The 20,088-nt window shown below is 42.9% G+C and overlaps 1 protein-coding gene across 2 annotated transcripts in view; it reads left to right on the forward strand.

Annotated features, from left to right (window-relative positions):
- Window positions 1-68: 68 nt before the first annotated feature.
- RABL6 (RAB, member RAS oncogene family like 6) overlaps window positions 69-20,088 on the forward strand; it is a 74,425-nt gene continuing 54,405 nt past the window's right edge. The window contains exons 1-3 of one of the 2 annotated variants that reach the window (XM_006267554.4): window positions 69-354; window positions 10,614-10,748; window positions 17,563-17,610. In XM_006267554.4, coding sequence (XP_006267616.1) covers window positions 225-354; window positions 10,614-10,748; window positions 17,563-17,610 — 313 coding nt within the window. In that variant the 5' untranslated portion in view covers window positions 69-224. Of the gene's footprint in view, window positions 355-10,613; window positions 10,749-17,562; window positions 17,611-20,088 lie in introns of those variants that run through there. The other variant, XM_019475720.2, reaches the window with a different exon arrangement.

Raw genomic sequence — 20,088 nt, forward strand, 5'->3', positions numbered from 1 at the left:
AGGCTGCTCCGCGCTCTCCTGTCCCATGTCCCACGCGGCAGCCCGTAGCGGCGCTCCCCCCCTTGGAAACGGAAAGACCAAGATGGCGGCGGCGGCTGCGCGGCTCCTCCTCAGGCAGCGGCCGGCGGCGCCCGGAGCCCGGAGCGGCTGAGCGGGCAGGGCCGGGACCCATGGCCCCCTAGAGCCCGGCCGAGCCCGCCAGGCCGCGGGCAGCGAGCGGGAAGATGTTCTCGGCGCTGAAGAAGTTGGTGGGCTCGGAGCCGGCGGCGGCGCGGGACCGGCCCATCCCCGCGGGGCTGCAGTCCATGAACCAGGCGCTGCAGCGCCGCTTCGCCAAGGGCGTCCAGTACAACAGTGAGTGCGGCTGCGGGGCCGGGCCGGGGCGTGGGCGGCCCGGGGGGACCGGCCTTGTTTGTGGAGGAGAGACAAGCCTGAAAAAAAAGGGGTGGGGGTGGGGATTTAATCGCAACCTTGCCCTGTTGCAAAGAGGATGGAGCTGGACTGTCCTCAGTGGTGGCAGGTGACAGCCAGGAGCAATGGGCTCAGGTTGCTGCAGAGGGAAGTTTAGGTTGTCTATTAGGAAAAGCTTTCTCACTGGGAGGGTGGTTTGTTTGTTTGTTTATGTATTTATGTATTTAGGGAACGTAAACCCACGGAGCAAAGTGAGCTAGGAGGGTGGAGAAGCACCGGAAGAGGCTACCCAGTGAGGTGGTGGAGCCTCCATCCTTGGAGGCTTTTAAGACTGGTCTAGACAAAGCTTTGGGTGGGGTGATGTAGGTGGGGTTGGTCCTGCTTTGAGCAGGGGTTTGGACTTGATGTGATCCCCTGAGGTCCCTCCCAGCCATCTTTTTCTGATTTTGTGATCTTATGATAATAACAGGGACAAGAGTAAGGAAAGAAGGGAGGAAAATGGCCCCACGGTCATAGGGGGTCTGCTAGAGACTGGCCTTTTGAACTGCCTGCCCAAGGGAGTTTACCGTCTATTGATTCCTCTGTGAAATCCTATGAAATATGAGCTTTCATTTCTTTCCAGGAGGACTTTTATGTTCTTTTTTCCAATGCCTGATGAAGGGAGTTTGTCCCCAAAAGCTTGCAATTAAAGAAAACTTTTTGTAAAAATCTTGTTAGTTTAATAAAAGATATCCTCTGCACTACGAGTCCTGATAGGGGAATGTGGGCAGGTGCCCACAAGTAAAACTACAAGCTGCCCTTAATAAGGGACCTGTGTCGTAGCTCATTACTATTGTGATTAAGGGACCATGTCCAAGGAGCCAGCGGATGCTGCTTAGTGAAACTGTGCTCAGAGAGTGATTGAATAAGGGACAGGAAGGCAGCCTTGCACGCACCGGGGGTCAGCTGGAGATGGGCCTGTTTGTTACTTTCAGAGGACTGTGGGCCATTGCCCACCAAGTTCTGTGAGCTTCCCTTAGAAAAGGAGGCCAACGAGGAGGTGACAACTAATTTCTTGGGGCAAAAAGAAGGCAAAACAGGGATGGGGAGTGATGGTTAAAGGTTCAGAATGAGTTTATCACTGGGAGGGAGGGGGGCAGTACACCCAGCAGAGTACATCAGCCAGTGGCCACTGGCCCGCTGTCATATCCAGGGAGCCAGTGGGCACTGCCCAGCAAAACTGCAAGGGACAGGAAGATGGCCCTGCAGTCATTCGGGGGGTGTTGGAGACAGGCCTATTTGATGCATAAGAGGAACTTGGGCTTTATGCACACAGAGCAACAGTTAGTCCCCTTGTTATTAGGGGGAGCTGTTGCATATGCATCAGTGGAGTTTGGGGGACAAATAAAAGACAAAATAAGCGTGGGAGTGAAGTCACAGATTTAAAATGAGTGCTCCAGGGGTGGTGCACTGAGAAGAGCACATTGGACAGTGCCCACTGGCCCTCAAAGAGTCCAGGGAGCCAGTGGACACTGCCCAGTGAAACTCTGCCTGGAGATGTGAGTGGACAGGGGACACGAAGACAGCCCTGCAGTCACTGGAGGTCTGTTGGAGACAGGCCTTTTGATATGCCATACTGTGGCATGGGCCAAAGCCCACCAAGTAGAGATATAAGCCCCCCCCCTTGTTGATGGGGGCCACTAAGGGCATATCATTGATTGCTTGGGACAGCATAATCAAGAAAGCATAGTGAGGGTCATAGGTTCAGAATGAATGCACCAAACAGGGTGGGGGGCAACGAGTGGAGCACACCAGACAGTACCCACTGGTTCTTGAATGAGTTGAAGGAGCCAATGGATGCTGCCCAGTGAAACTGCCTGAAGATTTGAGTGAACAAGAGACAGGAAGACGACCCCTGCAGTTACCAGGGATCTGTCAGAGACAGGGTGCAGGTCTAGGTGGACTGTTGGTCTGACCTAGTATGGCATTTCTTACATTTTTATGTACATGCCCTCAGTCTCAGTGTGAGCACCCCATGCTTCCACCTCTTGAGACCAGCTGTTCAAAATGTTTGGAGAGTGACCCTCCTCCCAAAAAGCTTTTTCATTTGCTTGGCTTTTGCTAGAGCTCAACAAAGGGGTACCTATCTGTAGCAGTTAATGACTGGCTGTTATTCGGTGAGTATTGAATAATTTGGCTATGCCTCACTGCAGTGAAAGGTGGAGGAGGTGATGTCCTCAGCCTCATTAGTGCATGTTTTCACACTAAGTGTCAGTTTTATGCAAACTACTTGTTTATATATTTTTTTTCACTAGGGCATGTGAATGATTCTTTGTTGGTAACTGGGCTCAGTTCCTTCTTAAGCCAATAAATATTCATCCTAATATGAAAATATTTCTAGAGACCCGGCAAGGTACCGTAAATAAATGAAATGCACACATCAATAATAATCATGACATGGGGTAATACTTGTTTCATCTTTGTCTGAAAATAGACACAGCTGCACAGAGTACAGTAAGTATTAGCTTGTCTCATATCATATGGGTCTGTTTAGGTAGATAAATCAGATTGCAAAAGGGTTAAGAGATCAGCACTGGAATAATGGAGCTCATTTGTAGGCATTGGTTTTGAAGAGGTTTTTTATAAATATGTCTGTCTTGGGCAGACAAGGTTCTTTGGGTAGATGTGATATCTTTTATTAGACCAACTAAATAGTTGGAAAATTTGTTCTTTGCAAGCTTTTGGGCACAAACACCTTTCTTCAGGCATAGGGAAAGTCTGTTGGTGGTGTTTGCGTGCTTTCCTGGATAGAATAGAAGCCAAAGTGCAAAATGTAGGTCTGAAAATGCAAATGTGTGACAGTAAGGTTCAAAGGGAATGGGAGACAATTGGTGGGGAGGCGAGAAGAAGGTGATAAAGAACAATTTTTCCAACTATTTAGTTTTCTAATAAAAGATGTCACATCTGCCCAAAGAGCCTTGTTTGCCTATGTCCTTAGACCAACATGGCTACAACTAACAACCCTAAAGCATGTCTGTCTTGGGGAATATAAATTGAAATCCTTGGCGAAGGGAAAGGAGATTCTATACAAAGAAGGTATTACTGTGCTTGCCAGTGCTTCTCAGCCTTGTGTTTGGGAGGGGAAGCATTTGGTGTATTTATCCTGATGACATCTGTTAAGTATAGTAAGAATAGTGCATAATTTAGTAAATTAGTATCTTTGAGTGTGTTCATGAAGCTGAACAGATTCATCGATATTTTCAGAGATTCGGTTTGTGATTAAGATTAGTTGTTATGGATTAAATGAATGCACCTTGCATATACTGCAGAAGATAAACCTGGGAAGTCAGCTGGTGAGACTATTGATATGTACTATTGCTGCAGGAAGCCTACAGGCCAGAACCTATCCCTATATTTTGCAGTTGAATGTTTGAGACCTGGTAGCTAAGATCAAGTTCCCAATTACATTAGAAAAGGGATTTCGGTTTATTGAGACCGTATGTGTGTTTCCTACAATCAGTACAACACAACCAGTTCCCAATGCCACCATAGTCAAAAGTGAGAAAGCATTGTCACACATGGAAAAATAGCAACTGGGTAGATGTTGTGTCTGCTTAGGATTAATACAGGTGGGCCAAAAATGCAAACTAGTGCTACCAACTATAGTCTCACTGCCTTGATTACATTAATAAAAAGCCTTGGGAAAGCTTTTGGTCTGTGTCTGATCTTGACAGTATTTTTGTTCCAGATACTGTTTTCACATAGATCATAAAACAGCACCTTTCTATCATTGCTATGCAAAAAGCTTTCCAATCTCCATAGTTACTTACCCTAGTGTTATATAATATTTACAAGAGATACAGGTAGCTTTTGAAAGGGTTTTGAAGGCTGCTCACTGAGTGTGTTGGATATTTATTTTATAAGTTTCACCTACATGTGAAATGAGCAAGTTCTGGTGTGGGGGGATGACAGGTCCAATCAAAGTTTGGTGTAGGATAGTAAAGATTGCCAGGCAGAAGGGAAAAGACAGAACCGTACCTTTTATTTCATACCCAATGCTCCTCCTTGTGTAAGTAAGTTGAATTCCTTGGAAATGCTTGAAAATGCTTTTCATAACTATTGCATATAGACCCCTTCTTTTTCCTTTTTCAGATCCAAAATTAGGACAGTCATGGCTGTTTTTACAAAAATCTCATCTTGTTTTTTATCTGTCCACATCATGAGACTGAAATCTGTTTCCTTACCTTATTTTAGCCCTTAGACTAACTAGGGGGATTGATCATGAAATTTGCATCAAGTGTTCAAATAACAGGGCTGGGAGCCAGACACTCCTGCACCCTAAACCTGGCCCTGACATTGACTTTTTGCTTGGCTTCCATCAAATAATTTACCTTGTTGTTCTTTCATCCATATATTATATTAAAAAGAAAACCCTCCCTCAGGTGGGAGTGATGATGACTAGTGTTTTAACTTTAAGTATTATGAGTGCTGGTTAGCTTGTGTTTATTATAAGAAAAAAGGCCCTGAAGTGTTTTGTAGTAAGGGGTGTTTCCTCTGCCCCCTCATTCTATCAAGCCAGGTAGACCCTAGCCAGCAAAGGAGAGGTTGAGCTGTATGTAAGATATTTCTGAAGATGGCAAAGTCCAATAAGGATCTTAACAATATTCACTTTGTTCGATGGGAAATCATATTTCAAATTCAGCCTTCTTTCATCGTCTTTTCTTAGCATGCAGATTTTCATGTACTCCTCCACACTTTGCATTGGGCACACACCACTTGCTTTAGCTTCTAAGAACCAGAGCAGAAAATAAAGGCTGACAAACTAATATCTGAAAGTTTGTGTAAACTGATGACAGCCTGAGGGGGTGAAATTAACTATTCTTGCTGAGGCCTTTGTTGGGATTATATGTCTAAGAGGATTCCCTTGAAGCCAGCCATCAGTGATTAACACAAACAATGTGTAGCTGTTTGACAAATCTAGCTGGTATGTCCCTCTGAAGATGGTGCCCCCCCCCCCTCCCCTCCCCTCCCCTCCCCCTGCACGCTGCACTGAGACTATGACAGGGGAGGGCAATATACTAGGGAAGAAATGTAGAATGCAGTCTATGTGTTCCTTTTGCATAGGTTTGGCCATCGGCCAGTATAATGCTGACAAATACATTCTAAAAATCGCACTTGGTTGTTGAACGTTGAGGCCAGCTGCTCTCAGGGGTTCTAGATATTTCACCTGTCTTCTTCTTTTTTACCCTGAAAGTGTTTAAAAAAAAAGTGCATATGTAAAATAAGTATGACCTCATGAATACACTGTGTTCTTTTTGAGGGCATTAGAATCTGCATTTCTTTTTCCTTTGTTACTGTATGGCCTGGCCCCAGGGGTCCTAGTTAACATTCTAGAGAAATTGGGAGCTGTATCATTCTTGTCTAGCCATCATTCTTCTTCTGTTTCTCCATCTGTAGAAGTGAATGTGATAGTCCTCTGTCTTTTAGAATGCATTGACAACATGGATGAAAAGTGTACTGGGCACTAAATGATTTGTCTTTTCCTTTCCTTCCATTTGTATCTACCACAAGGGCACTTCTCATGTCCAGGCTATTAACCTGTGTTTGTTTAATCTAAAACCAGTTTTGCTGCCAAAATAATGTTGCAGTCTTACTTGTGCTGCAGGTGGTAATACAAAATATGCACTTTAGTGATGCACTTCATTTCAAATTTAGGAGCAACCGAAGGCCATTTGATTATTTATGACAGTTGTAACAGTTAGTGATAAAATGATGCTGTATCTTTTTTTTTAATTAACTGACTCCCCAGAAATGTATGCAAATTGAATATGTGCAACAGTGATGAATTTTAGATACCTGGCAGCCTGGAAACCTGAAGTACAAGAGGAGCTTGGTTATAGTACGCTAGCAAATTGCCTGGCAAGAATGATGTGCTCTACCACCCCTCCCCACTGCTCTGGGCCCACTCTACCACCTCTCCCTACTGCTCTGGTTCTGGCCCTGCTCTGGTCTTGTCTCTTCCCCCCCCCCCCCCCCCCCCCCCTTGAAAAAAATGCTCTGGGTCCAGCCCTGCTCTACTCCCCCCCCCCCCCCCCCCCCCCCCGGTCTGGTTCCGCTCTACTACCCCTCCCCACTGCTCCGTGTCCACCTGGCCCACATCCACCTCCCTCTCTACCCGCTGCCTCCCCCTCCCTGCTGGTTGTACTTGAGGGGGCATCAGGGATAGGGAAGCGCCATCACCATGCCCCCACCCTTCACCCTCAAGCAGGGAGGCATGGGGAAGCCCTGCTGCTCTGGCAGCCGGGGTGTGTTTGCTGGTGCCACAGACTTCCCTGGCAGTGGCTCAAACTTGGGCCCATGCACCCAATCGCCACCTGCCCTCTTGGTGGCTCATGCGCAATTGCCCAAAAGCATTACGGACAGACAGACATACAGATAGACAAACTAAGCCTTTTATTATATTTGAGTTTTAGAATTTTAAAAATCCTGCCCTAAATTAAGGAAGGCATGACTAATAGTGATTTTGCGTGTGTGTGCGCATGGTTTTTAAAATGATAAATTCACCCTGTTGTTATTTAGCCACTTGTGCATCTTGGAAGGAATGACATTAGAACATATTGGAACAGAGCTAAAAATGGAGTGGGTGTCCTTGTCATTACATTTCTTGTTATTTTGGGTTCATAAACAGGGTGCCTCTCAACTTAAGGCTTTGCTACACAGAGAAGTTTCTGTGCCATAAGTGATGGTGTGAACATACAGCCCCCAAGTTACTCTGCATTAACTCCCAGTGTGGATGCTCGTAGGATGCACCAAGTGAATCAGCAGCAACACACACTTCCTATGTGCTGGGAATGTCTGCAGAGGGAGTTAGTGTGGGGTAGTTTGGGTGATGCGCATTCACACCCTAGCTGACTGCACATTAAGTTCCTTATGTAAAGACCTCTTAGCATAGGTCTCAAATGAAAGTTTTTGATCTGCTGAAATAGTTTCTTGACTAGTCACAAAGGCTTTTTCTCTTTACAGAAGAATTGTAAGGGTTAACCTAAATGCCCCAGCATATTTTTATTCAGACTTGAGTGAGATATGCAAACAGTCAAAATGGTGAAAGATGCATTTAACTTTTAAAATTCGAACCTTTCAATAATCCAAGCTGTAATTATCAGCAAGCATCATTTTTCAGATGGCCCTGAGGGAAGCAGTAGTATTCCTTGGGTAGGCCCCAGGTAGGAAACCTGAGATGGTCTTCCAGCTCTACTCTTGACTTGCTGTGTCTTAAGAAATATTGTTAAAAAGAATGCTTAGGGAAGCAGGTACAAAGAAGTGAAATGCTGTCTTAAATGGGGTTGGCAGTACCTACAGCTATCTGTGAAGAAGGTCAGAAGTGTGGGAGAAGTACTTTCTCTGTTTTCTCTTTGAATGCTCTTTTGATGGATTTACTTTAGTTTTGATCTTTTACAATTGCATTACATAAAACATTAATAGCTCTAGCATACACTCTAGAAAAATGAGCAGGTATTGAAAACAAATGTACCCAGTTAATGACTGCTTGTATGTTGGATGTTGTTTAGAAGAATTAAGTGCATGGTACAAACATATCTTGAAACCAAACAATGGCAGTCTTCCACTTGTCTCGCTTTGTGTTAGATGCATCAGGAATTTTATTTTATTTTATTTTATTTATAAAAATACTGTCCTTTTCCTTAATTTATTTTCCCTAAGAGACTAGACAAAATTTAAGGCTAATCACTAGGTATTGCAGTTTGGTGGGTCAGAAAAGAAGAGCTGCCCATTTCCAAGGGAAGAACTAATTTCATATGTTGAAGGTTTCTGAGCTTGTTGAAGTCAGTGCTTTTGTTTTGCGTTTCAATTTATACTACTAGAGGAGACAGTAGATTTGAAAGATGATGCACTACGTAGCACAAAACTTAGAAAACAAAGCTAATTGATTTTTACAGGAACAAGATTCCAGTGTTGAAAGTGCTGGCAGTCTTTGGGAATTGCACAGCATTCATGATTGCATAGATCACTTCATTGAGGTCTGTGAGGTGCAGGTGTTGTGAATACCACTTATGCTGTTAGTATGCTTTTCAGCAAGCTGCTCTGAGTGGGCTTTTTCTTCACTCACGGTTAGGTTCCTTGCTTGATTTATTTTTCCTGTTGTGAGTAAAAAATATATTACACAAACACACTGCAACAGAACGGTGGTTGGCCATCAGTTATTGCAAATGCACTGGAGTGCATTAGGATTTCTTGTTTGCCTCCCACTCGTGTATCTTGCATAGTAAATCCCATTTATAACAAGTGGCTGAATTGCTTTTACTGAGCCTCACTGGTGTGCTCTGCCCTGGAAAAACATCAAGGAAGATAATGGTCCTGACTCCACAGAACTTACTCACTAAATGAGACACAGGGTTTCATCATGTGAGGATCCATGCTGATTTAATTTAAATTGATATTTGTACAGCTCTAGTTAAACCAGTGCAAATACACGTGGGGGACGAGGGAGCAGTTTTAGTTGGCCAAAGACTGCCTTATTTGTATTTAACTTAAACCAGGGTGTTGTCAGAGCTGATTTGGATCAGTGCCTCGGCACAGTGGAACTTTCCAGCACAAGGCACAGTAAGGCAGGGGAATTCTCGGCATGGTGAAGAGTTCCGGCGTGGATAGAGTTCCCGCCGAGGATATGTAGATTTGCATAACACGATTGGCCGATGTTAAATTATTCCCATGTGGCGGCTGACAATTGGCTCGCTAGCCGTATAAAAGGTTAGGGGCGTTTCCGCCCTAGTTGGAGAACTCCGCGATTCCCCCTGGAGTGGAACTCCGGCAGTTTGATCACCTGCCAATGACTCCCGGTCGTCGAAGCCTTATGACGTATCCTCCGTGTTGCATGCTGGTGTTAGACCCAAGCTACCTGGTCTACAAGAGCTCCTCGATTAGCGACTAGAGATTAGAATTGTTGCAACTACAACTGAAGTGTGAAGTCACTTCTTGCCTGCGCTGTATACGACTCTACAGTGTAAGTAAAGCCATCTCTGTTTTTCTAACTGATACGTGTCCCGTCTGTGCCTAATTCTGCTCCGGTGATAGAGAGTACCCATCTGCCCGTCACGGGATCGCAGCCGCAACCCCAGCTAGCATTCCCGAGGATTCCTGATCCTCGGTCCCCCCTCGGCCCCCACAGGTGTAACTACTGGTTTAAATTTTCATGTTCAGTGTAAACTAGTATGACTTCCTTGGACAGACAAGCTCCTGAGACTAGTTCTTCAGTTTGTATGAATGTGGTGTGCTCAGCTTGAGGAAATCATGATTTCTTGAGGGAAGAAAAGCAACTAAGGAGAAATATGAATGATGAGGAGGAAGGTGGAGTTGCTAGGTTAGAGATGGGTATGGAAGAATGTTAAAATGGGAGCATGGGGGTGGTGGTGAATGAGGGCACTGAGGTGAGAGCTAGGCAGAGTACAGACTTAGATGAGTGAAGTTGAGCAGGGCTCAGGAGGCTTGATTTTTTTGACATCAGATCTTAACTGCCCTGAATAGTTGACTCTGATCTGAGGGATGGCTGGTCAGCTTTTGTAGCGAAGTATCAAGCCTGTGTCACATGAAAGCCTGTGTCTGCATCCAATTCTGAGCTCCACAATTCAAGAAGGATGTGGAGAAACTTGAGAGAGTCTAGAGGCGAGCCACGCGCACGATCAGAGGGCAAGAGAATAGGCCTTATGAAGAGAGACTGAGAGCCATGGGACTCTTCAGCCTGGAAAAGCGCAGGCTAAGGGGTGACCTGGTGGCAGCCTATAAGTACATAAGGGGTGTCCATCAGGGTCTGGGGGAACACCTGTTCACCAGAGTGCCCCAATGGGTGACAAGGTCCAACCGTCACAAACCCCTCCAAGACCGTTTTAGGCTGGACGTAAGGAAAAACTTCTTTACTGTCCGAGCCCCCAAGGCCTGGAATAGACTCCCTTCAGAGGTGGTGCAAGCACCTAGTCTGGACTCTTAAACCTTTGGATGCTTATCTTGCTGGGATCCTTTGACCCTAGCTAACTTTCTGCCCCTGGGGCAGGGGGCTGGAATTGATGATCTTCTAAGGTCCCTTCCAGCCCTAATGTCTATGAAATCTATGAAAGGCCTAATTCCACTGGAATAACACTTGCAAAATATTACACCTGGGATTTGTTTTTAATGTGTTTTGTTTTATTTTTTGATCTGCTTTTCTTCCCCAGTGAAAATTGTTATCCGTGGGGACAGGAACACAGGAAAGACGACCCTTTGGCACCGACTCCAGGGAAAGAAGTTTATTGAGGAATATATTCCTACTCAGGAGATCCAAGTCACCAGCATCCACTGGAACTATAAAAGTAAGAAGGCAGAGGGATGAATTGGGCCTTGAGTAGGGGAAGGGATAGCACAGTACCTGTGCTTGGAGAGTAGATGTTGTCACAGACTCCTTTGTTCCCTGTCCCAGTGTCCAGTTGAGATTTAAAATGAGCACTCCTCATTCTGGTTGTTTTATTTACTTCTCAGGTTTCAGTCCTGTCTTTAAATTCTTTCACTGAGAAATTGCATATTTTTTAACCATTAAAACAGATGCCTTTAGGCATCAACATCACAGGAGGATTTTGAATGAATAGAAATAGGAACAGAACTATCCGTGATATTTTTCTTGCTATGTTAATAAAAAAGGTATGATTTTTGAAATGTGCCCCTCTGATGTTGAAAACATAACCACTACATCACTGTGTTAGTACATTGAGTAGTACTAAATAAAATGGAGTAATCTAGTCTCACATTTTAGCAGAGTGTAAGTACCATCTATAAGTGGCAAAAAGTTTTTTCTAAATGCAAGTAGCTCTAATAACCTTAAATGTATAGAATTAGGCAATGTTTCTTTAGGATGTGTTAATCTTGTAGAGATCATGGGATTCTCCCTCCTGCTAGGCAGCAGTAAGAGACAGTAAAAGTTCCAGGTCCAGTCATGGGAGAATGTCAAGCAGAGAAGCTGCCTAAGGAAGCAGCAAGCTGTATGTGACACTGTCTCCTTGAACTCCAGCCAGAGGGAAAGAAGGAACAGGGCCATTGCAGATGTCACTGCTGCAGTTTTTAATGGCACTACCAGGCTGCTGGAACTTAGCACTGGATGCCATTTCCATCTTGATTATAGCTTTCTATATAGGGGGCTAAAGGTGACTTAAATCTTCCTTAGTCCCTCCTACTCTGTGGGCTGTGACTTCAAAAACTGCACCCATGGCGCTCAGTAGCCTATTAAATTATTGGGTCTACAAACAGGGTAAGTATGTGTGTGTAGGCTAATGTGATTAGATAAGCAATTTACCCCTGTTCACCTTCTAAGCATTGCACTCCTACCTTTCATTCTGGGTGCTCTCTCTTGACTAGAATTGAACTAGACAGTTATAACACATGCTCTGAAACATAGCTGAGCCCTCTGAATAGAAATAGTGGGGGGATCTTAGATTATTTGAGAAGAATTCTTTAACTCTGTTTGGCCATGCCTTAAAGGCTTCAAGCTTTAAGATTAAAGGCTTAGTTAGTATCCTATAGGTTTTTCCTGTTTCCTTAAAAGCACATTTGAGAGGACTGTCTTTCTATCCCGCACATCAGCTGGCACAAGGCAACTGCTGCATATTTTGTGCAGTATTCTGTGGTTTCTGCAGCACATCTGAGTTCTGTTGGCAATTTCGGGCTAGAAGTGTGGTACTTATCTGTGTAACTTAGCTCTGTCTTTCTCCATCTCTTGGAATGTCAAAGCATTACTGATGTTTGAAGTAAGAGACTGAAAATTGTTTAGGTCAGGGCTGTCCAACTTCTGAGTGGCTGGGTGGGGTGGGGAGGGGCATGCTGTGCTGCTCTGTGTGGATTTATTTTGCTTTGAAAATTAGACTTCATCTATATTTGGTTACCTGGCTCCCATTTATGTCTGGTGTAGATGTGGTCCTAGAGTATAGGCATTTCATATAGCAGCTTATTTTTGCTGTTCTTTGGGTAAATCTTGTCATCTTCACGGCAGATGGTCAGAGTTAAGGTGAGGCTCAGTTTTAGCAAAGCTTAGGGATCAGAAATAATAGCCGTCTATAGCATAAGACCTCTTTAAACTTAAGGCACCCCTCAGAAAATGTCAGTTCTTAGTTTTCAGTTGTTTTTTTGACCACAGAAAAATAATAGAGCAATTCTGCTGCTGCAAAGAACTTGGAAAGACCACATCAGGTCAGAATGGTTTTAAAAGTATGAATTATTGTTTGAAAATTCTGAGTTTATCTTGTAAGTCATGCTTGCACACCTAACAGTGATGGCATTGTGTGGCACCCCGTAGCACCCTAGAAAGGCTCTTAAGGTACCCCAGGATGCCATGGCACCCTGGTTGAGAATCACTGGCATAAAGTGATGTACTCTCCCCAAGGTGAAATGTACCAAAAAAATTCTGATAACTGCATGAAAGAGAGAACTGAAATTCTTTCACTTGCATCAGTTTCAACTTAAATATTTCCCCCCTAATTATTTCTAAGAGTGCAGGAATTTCACCTGCTGATTTTATTACAAATTGTGCTATGAAGGTAAAAACCCAGCCTTTAAACACATTGCAGGCATGTTTCTTGCTGTGAAAACTTTCCATCTAAGATAGAGAAGACATGGGCACTTTCAGAAGTCAGCCTAAATCCAATTACTGTCTTGCTAGCTGATTTATTTTGCAAGAGAGAAGTATTATTTATTTTGCCAGTGCCGGAGGCCAGGTACTCTGAACAAAGACCAGGAGACAGAGAGTAGTTACAGTTAGAGTCAAATAGTTACAGTTTCTCATTTAATTGCAGTCAAATGTTCCAGGATCCTTAGTATGTCAGTACTGAAAGATGTAGAAAAGAAGAGGTGGGATGTGTCACTTGTGTCAACTTTTTGTAATTATTCTGAAGCCTCATACTGAAAGCATATTGTGCACACTATTTGAGGGATCTGGATGTGTTTCTTCACAGAACAAGCCAGAATGTTTCTCTGAACTCTGTTCTCCTGTCTGGACTTTTGTACATTTTGTACATTTGTTTCTGTTGCTGAAGATAACAGTCCAAGCCATTGGCACTCTGGATTCTAATGTACAGTTGTTTAGTTTGTGTTTCCTTAATGCCATGCTGCTTCTGACTGCCAGAGGGGAACCCCAACATTCAAATGAGTAATTACATCATGACTTCTTTTCAGAGTAGCCTGAGTGTTTATCCATGCTTGGGGTAACTGAGCTAGTCCAGTTTTGCAGGTTTTATAGCCCAGAGCATGTGAAGTGATCCATTTAAAGGGTGCATGAGTGGATTTGTTAGTGGTGGCCTGGGAGTCCTTGGTGATGAAGTCAACCAGCAAATGAGTTATTCTTGTATTTAAATAAGTCTTTGTAATGAAAGGCCTTACTGACTCCCCCACTAACCACTTCTTGAGAGTAAACAATGCCTTTAGTGAGGAAGCGGCTGCAGAATATTATGCCAAAGGACAGCTTGAATAGAGATCTTTGAGTGGTTTTGAGCCAGGGCCTTGAAATACAAGGCTAATGCAAGTCAGTTTTGAAACTGTGACTTGACAGTCTTGTTCAAAGACCTGCCTTCACAAACCATTTGGATGGAATACTGCCTGTATTGTCCTGTGTGAGTCATAGAAGGAGAACACAGCAGTACTAACAGAGCTAATCATCTGCTTGTATGTTCAAGATAGTCAGGAATTCTGTTCCTGATAAAAACTAGAGCGCTGGTTGAGTGTAGCAGCTGGTATGAATATTGTTCACTTTTAGCACAGGGGAATAATCTTTATTTCAGTAAATACTTTGGAAAAGTGTTATCTCTTGGATCTTAATATATCGCAGATAGTTGCCCATTTCTTTCTGTTAGGGTTGAAGTGGTGGTATAGCTTTGATGGTCCAGGAAATGTAAGAAGCAGTGTTTCCAAATCTGAAGGAGACACTTGTCCTTCAAAGCTTGTCTAACATCTCTTCCAACTATAGCATTGGTCCAGGAAAAGCTATCACCAAAACTTACTTTTTTTTTTTCTAGGACAGTTAGCTCAATTCCTTAGGTAGCTGGAAGAGTTACTGCTGAGCAGGACCTGAGCAATTTACCCAATACCTATTAAGTAAACTAGTAAACTAACTTAATAGCTGAAATTGCAGTCAAGATCAGGATACGGGTGAGGCTTGTTGGAGCACAAGGGCAAAGTCCTGGTGATAAACTCGGCCACACTGGTAATGAGACGCGAGATGGCATTGGAATTTTTGTACCGGGGGTTCTTCCGTGCATGTTAGGAGGGCTCCATCTTTCATGCTAGCCTCTGGCTTGTAGTTGTCTTCAGAAATAATCCATACAGCTGCTGAAATTAAAAAGGAGCCTTCTCACCTGTTATAATCCCTCAAAAGTTTTATCTGTTGGGAAGGGTCATCCATTCTGGGGCCCAAGATGTCTTTTACTAGTATGCCCCTCACCTCAGCCTGTTGGTCACTGTGAGGTTATACATGGAGATGGGTTTCTTATGTTATCGCGATCTAAGCATCACTTTATGGGTGGGAAGGTTGAGGGGAAAATTCATTTTCCTCTGGGGGTTATTCCAGTCTCCAGAGCCGCCTTCAGGAGCATGGAATTGCCATGACTGTTTCCAGGCCAGCATTGTGAATGCCACTAGTAAAACTGATCAGCGGTGTCTTAATTTATAAGCAGAGCTGGCTGGCAAAGCTGTGAACAGCAAGAGGCAGTGAGTGGATCAGCTTGTCTGCAGGGGCTGAGGAAGTTGGCACTGCACCAGTTCAACCTTGGTTTATGTGTGCATGCTTATTTTGGCAAACCTAAGGACTAGGGGCCACATCTTCAAGGCTGTTGAGATTTCTAAAGATGCAGATGGCTTAATGCATATTGAAGTCAAGGAGAGTTGGGCACATAACCTACTGAAACACTGTTACAAAGATGATACTATGTGTGACTTTGCATTGCTAAGTATGTAAATACCTTTAAAGATATGGCTGTGATGCCCTCATGAAAAGTGTGGTTTTACCCTACAATTAATCTAAGAAATATGGCTATGTGGAGGTCTGGGTCTTTATCTATTGTCTGCTTCCATATCATCAGATAGTTCAGTTTGTGAGAAAAGACTTTGGTGTTTGTTTGTTTCTTTTTTTAAACTTGCATCTTTGCAAACTCAACTGTCCCCTGCCTCTTTATTTTCATCGCACAAATAAAAAATAAAGAGTTGCTGCAATCCTCAGTGAAACCCCCTAAACATTACTTTCTTTGGTTTACTGCTTTAGTGTCTCCCTTGCAAACCTACTAGTCTTTAAAGGGTTTGCTCAGGTGTCACTGACTTAAGTTGGCCAACAGGCCCTTCATTAGTAGTGATAGTATGAAAGGGCAACGCTTGATTATGCACCAGGACTTTACAGAGATGAAGATATAAAATCTAGCTCTTTAGTGTTACAGAATGAGACAACTCCATGGTGTTGAGTTATTCCTTTTGGCAGAAGTGCATTTTTTTTTCCAAAAGTTTGAATTCCTAGGAATTGAACTTGCATTAGGTTTTCAACTTTCTTGATGCTTCAGAGACAGGGGAGGGTGGCACCTTAGAAGCTTTCTGGTTCAGAGAGGCATAAGGTCTTCTGGGTGATAACCTGTTTTATCAGGTACTATGAATAAACTTGCAGGAAGCAGGGATTCTAAATAGAAAGAAATTTAAATACAAAAGGTAGGGGTACTCACAAGCAAGTAGAAGTTTCAGTTAAGAGCCTCCTTGGCAGGAATGCCGGCAGTAGTTATGTGGGATGAATTTGGGACTAAAAGCTGAACTGCAGTTTCTGCTAGAATGATTTTGAAGTCCTAGAGCTCTCTGCTAGCATATTGTGAAGCGATTTTTTGCCATCCTTACAGTTACTTACTCTGCCTTTGGGCCTGTTGAATTCAGTGAAACTGCTCTGGAGGTAAGATATTCCAGGGCTACGAGCTGACGACTCCTAGAAATGTTCAGTGGCTGATTAAAAAATACTGCTGTCTAGAGGCTTAAGTAAAAACATCAGAGTCTGCAGGTTATGGGTTTCTTTCATCTCTGCTAAGACTGAGGTAGGCTATCTGACTCTGGGGCAGGTCTCTTGATCACCTTGTGTTTCAGTCAGCCTATGTGGAAAATTGAATGAAATCTGGGAGCTGCTCTGAAAAACCAGAACTATTTGGCAGTTGTGCATAAAGGTAAAAGAACCCTCTTCTTTGGGAAAGCAGAGGAGTTTTTCTTTATTCATAATGGTCTTCACAGGGTTTTCAAATCTAATGGCTAAACCAGTGATGTATCCCATAAAGGATGGCTTCTGTTTGGAAAATCACAGTTGTTTAGATTCATTCGCACAGCAATTAGAGTTTATTTTCCACTTTGGGCCATTATCTTCCTACTTTATTGCTTTGTGCTTATAAAAGCTGGTGGTGCAAATGCTGGTTTCATGCATTAGAGTGGTGCATCTCTGATAGACTCTGCAATAAGGGCTTTGTGGACATTGGAAATAACATTTCTGCAACTGGAACTTGGTTTGGTTCACTCAGTTTGAGTAAATTTAATCCAGCTCAAGCTTCTAGAGCTGTTGGTTCTGCAGTGTTTTCAGGAGTAAAGTAATGAGTAAAGGCTTTTTTTTGTTAGAATAAACAGTTACAAGTTGAAATTAAAGCAAGGAACAGACCTTTTAATGATTTACAACTATATGTGTTTCAGTTCCCATTTATTGCACTTGTGTGACATATTTGTGCTTTGTTTTTGTTTTTTTCAGTCATGCACATGTTAGTTACCAGCTTTTTTTTTACCTTCTAGTTCTTAGAAGAAAACATGACAACTTTTTGAATTATGCAGAAAAAAGCCCTGATAAGTTTCTTAAAGAACATATCGACTAACCCCTTCCAATTTGAAGGCTTAATTTAGAATCTTCTTGTATAAATATTTTCTAACTAGGATTATTAAAGACACTTTTTAAAAACAGCAGTGTTTTTTAATGTATTTGAGAGGAAATGTGCGGTGTTTAAGGGGATTTTATTATCACATCAATATTTGGGGGAGGTGGCTTCTTTTATTTATTTATTTTTTAGGATACCTGTCTGCAATGCATACTTGTTTTAGGTTATTTTTTGCCAAATCCTCCTTTTAAAGGTCTCTGTTCTTTATTGCTTCTAGCCACTGATGATATTGTAAAAGTTGAAGTCTGGGATGTGGTTGACAAAGGTAAGATCTGTTTCTCCTTTTTCTGAATTTGAAATCAAAAGGATTTGTGAAGAATTCAGGAATTACTACTTGTTTTTGCTTTCTTTAACAGAATGTACATGTAAGTTTTCAATGGTTCCATAGATACTATTTTCTGACATCACTTAGTAGGATTGGGAATCATTTTATTATCAAAGCCATTTTAACTTCAGCCTGAACAAAGAAAGCAGAAAAAGTTGTAAAAAGCTTAAGTTTTTCACTGTTATGTGCAAGGTGATTTCATACCTTCAGTGATGGCCCAAATGACGTGGTTCATAGTGTGTTCGTTTCCTTTGCTCCTTCCCCCAAAAGCCTTTTCTTTTTCTTTTTTTTTTCTTTAGGTTGTTGCTCAATTCATTCTGTTTATAATGGTTGCTATTGAGCTGTCTTTATAAAGGAATAATCTTATTAAATTGAGAAACTTTCACTGGACTAAATAGTGTGTGTGGAGCTGTGGGGGGAGGGGGGACACCATGACAATCCACTTAAATGATTGCCTTTTCTGTGTGCTAAATGAAAATGTTATTTTAAACACCTTCTTGGACAGGAAGATACACTGCAGATAGTCTTAGATGGTCTTACAAGATCTGGGTGTCATTGGAAATGTAACGGAATGTAAAGTTCTTTTTTATAACACTTGGTTTTTAGGAGGTTAAAAACTGTACCAGAAACAAAGTTGGGAGCTCTTGGTGCACATATATGGAATTCATAGGTGACCATTCATAGGTGACTCTTAACAGCACATGCTATGGTACAAAGTACAAATTTTGTACAGTAGTCATTAATACACAGTCTCTCTCCAAGATATGTATCCCTTTTAAACTGCACAATTAGAAAAGGGATTTGTAAGAATAAATCCCCTTACTCTGCAGATCCACTCTTTCTTGGTAAAGTTATCTGCGTCACATACAACTGTAGTACTGAAAATTTAGGTTTTTATAACTTTAGTCACTTTTACCTATGGTTGAAATAACTCCATGGGCAACTCAACTAGAATCTGTTCTGGCATGTCAACATGTACTTTCAGTAGAATTGAATTATTAATTCCAGGTTTGGTATCTAAGGGTATACAAAACATGCAACTCATTTGTACTTGCGTTACAGCTCCAGGTCTAACTATACTTTAAAAAGAAAAGAAAAAATGGTATTCTTAACTCCAGCTAATTAAACCCCAGTGGTATGATAGTAGTGAAGCCGAGGGATTTAGGGTTAACAGCTGGAGTTCAAGCCTGTTTTAACATAAATTAAGAATGCCTTTTGCAATGCAGGATAATCATAGAATCATAGAAAATTAGGGTTGGAAGGGTACTTCAGGAGGTCACATCTAGTCCAACCACCTGCTCAAAGTAGGACCATCCCCAACTATATCACCAGAGCCAAACTTTTTTTTAGTCAGGACTTAAAAACCTCCAAGAATGGAGATTCCACAGCCTCTCCAAGCATCTGTTCCAGTGCTTCACTACCTCCTTGTGAGAGAGTTTTTCTTAATGTCTGGCCTAAACTTCCCTTCCTGCAACTTAAGTTGAAGCCTATTTTCACATAAATTAAGAACGCCTTTTGCAACACAAGATATTCGCAGAAAATTAGGGTTGGATAACCTCAGTCAAACACTGGCTGAGCAGCCAGCAAGTCTTAATTAATGGGGTGGCCTCATCCTGGAAGGCCGTCTGCAGTGGTGTACCCCAGGGATCAGTGTTTGGGCCCTTGCTTTTAATATCTTTATTAATGACTTGGACGAGGGAGTGAAAAGTGCAATGATTAAGTTTGCAAACAATACCAAACTGTGGAGACAAGAGGGCACATCAGAGGACAGGTCAAGGATTCAGGAAGACCTTGACAGGCTGGTCCTATGGGCTGAACAAAACCAGATGAGGTTCAACAGGGACAAATGCCGGGTCCTTCATCTGGGTAGGAGGAACCCTCACCATATCTATACGTTGGGTGGTGGTCCACTGGTTGGCACTGCATCCGAAAGGGACCTAGGGGTGATAATTGACCAGAACATGAATATGAGCCACCAGTGTGGCAAAGTTGCCAACAGAGCAAATAGAATTCTGGCATGCACCAGCAGGTATGTTACCAACAGATCCAGAGAGGTGCTTCTTTCCCTCTATTAGGCGTTGGTGAGGCCACAGCTGGAGTACTGCATCCAGTTTTGAGCACCACACTTCAAGAAGGACGTGGACAAGTTCGAAATGGCAATGTAGGGCCCCTGCAAGATGCAAACGGTAATCTTGTGGCTACGCCAGACAAGAAAGCTGATATTTTTAACAGTTTCTTTGCCTCTATTTTCTTGATCAGGGACTGGGATATCCCACCTACCAGAGGTAGGGACAATCTTGGGGATAGCTCTGTCAGGCCTTCAGTCAGTGCAGATGCAGTTAGGGATCTTCTGGAAGGGCTAGACATTTTTAAATCTGCAGGTCCAGATGCCCTCCACCCACGGGTGTTGAGGGAGCT

Source organism: Alligator mississippiensis, chromosome 12, assembly GCF_030867095.1.
Source record: "Alligator mississippiensis isolate rAllMis1 chromosome 12, rAllMis1, whole genome shotgun sequence".
NCBI classification, from domain to species: Eukaryota; Metazoa; Chordata; order Crocodylia; family Alligatoridae; genus Alligator; species Alligator mississippiensis.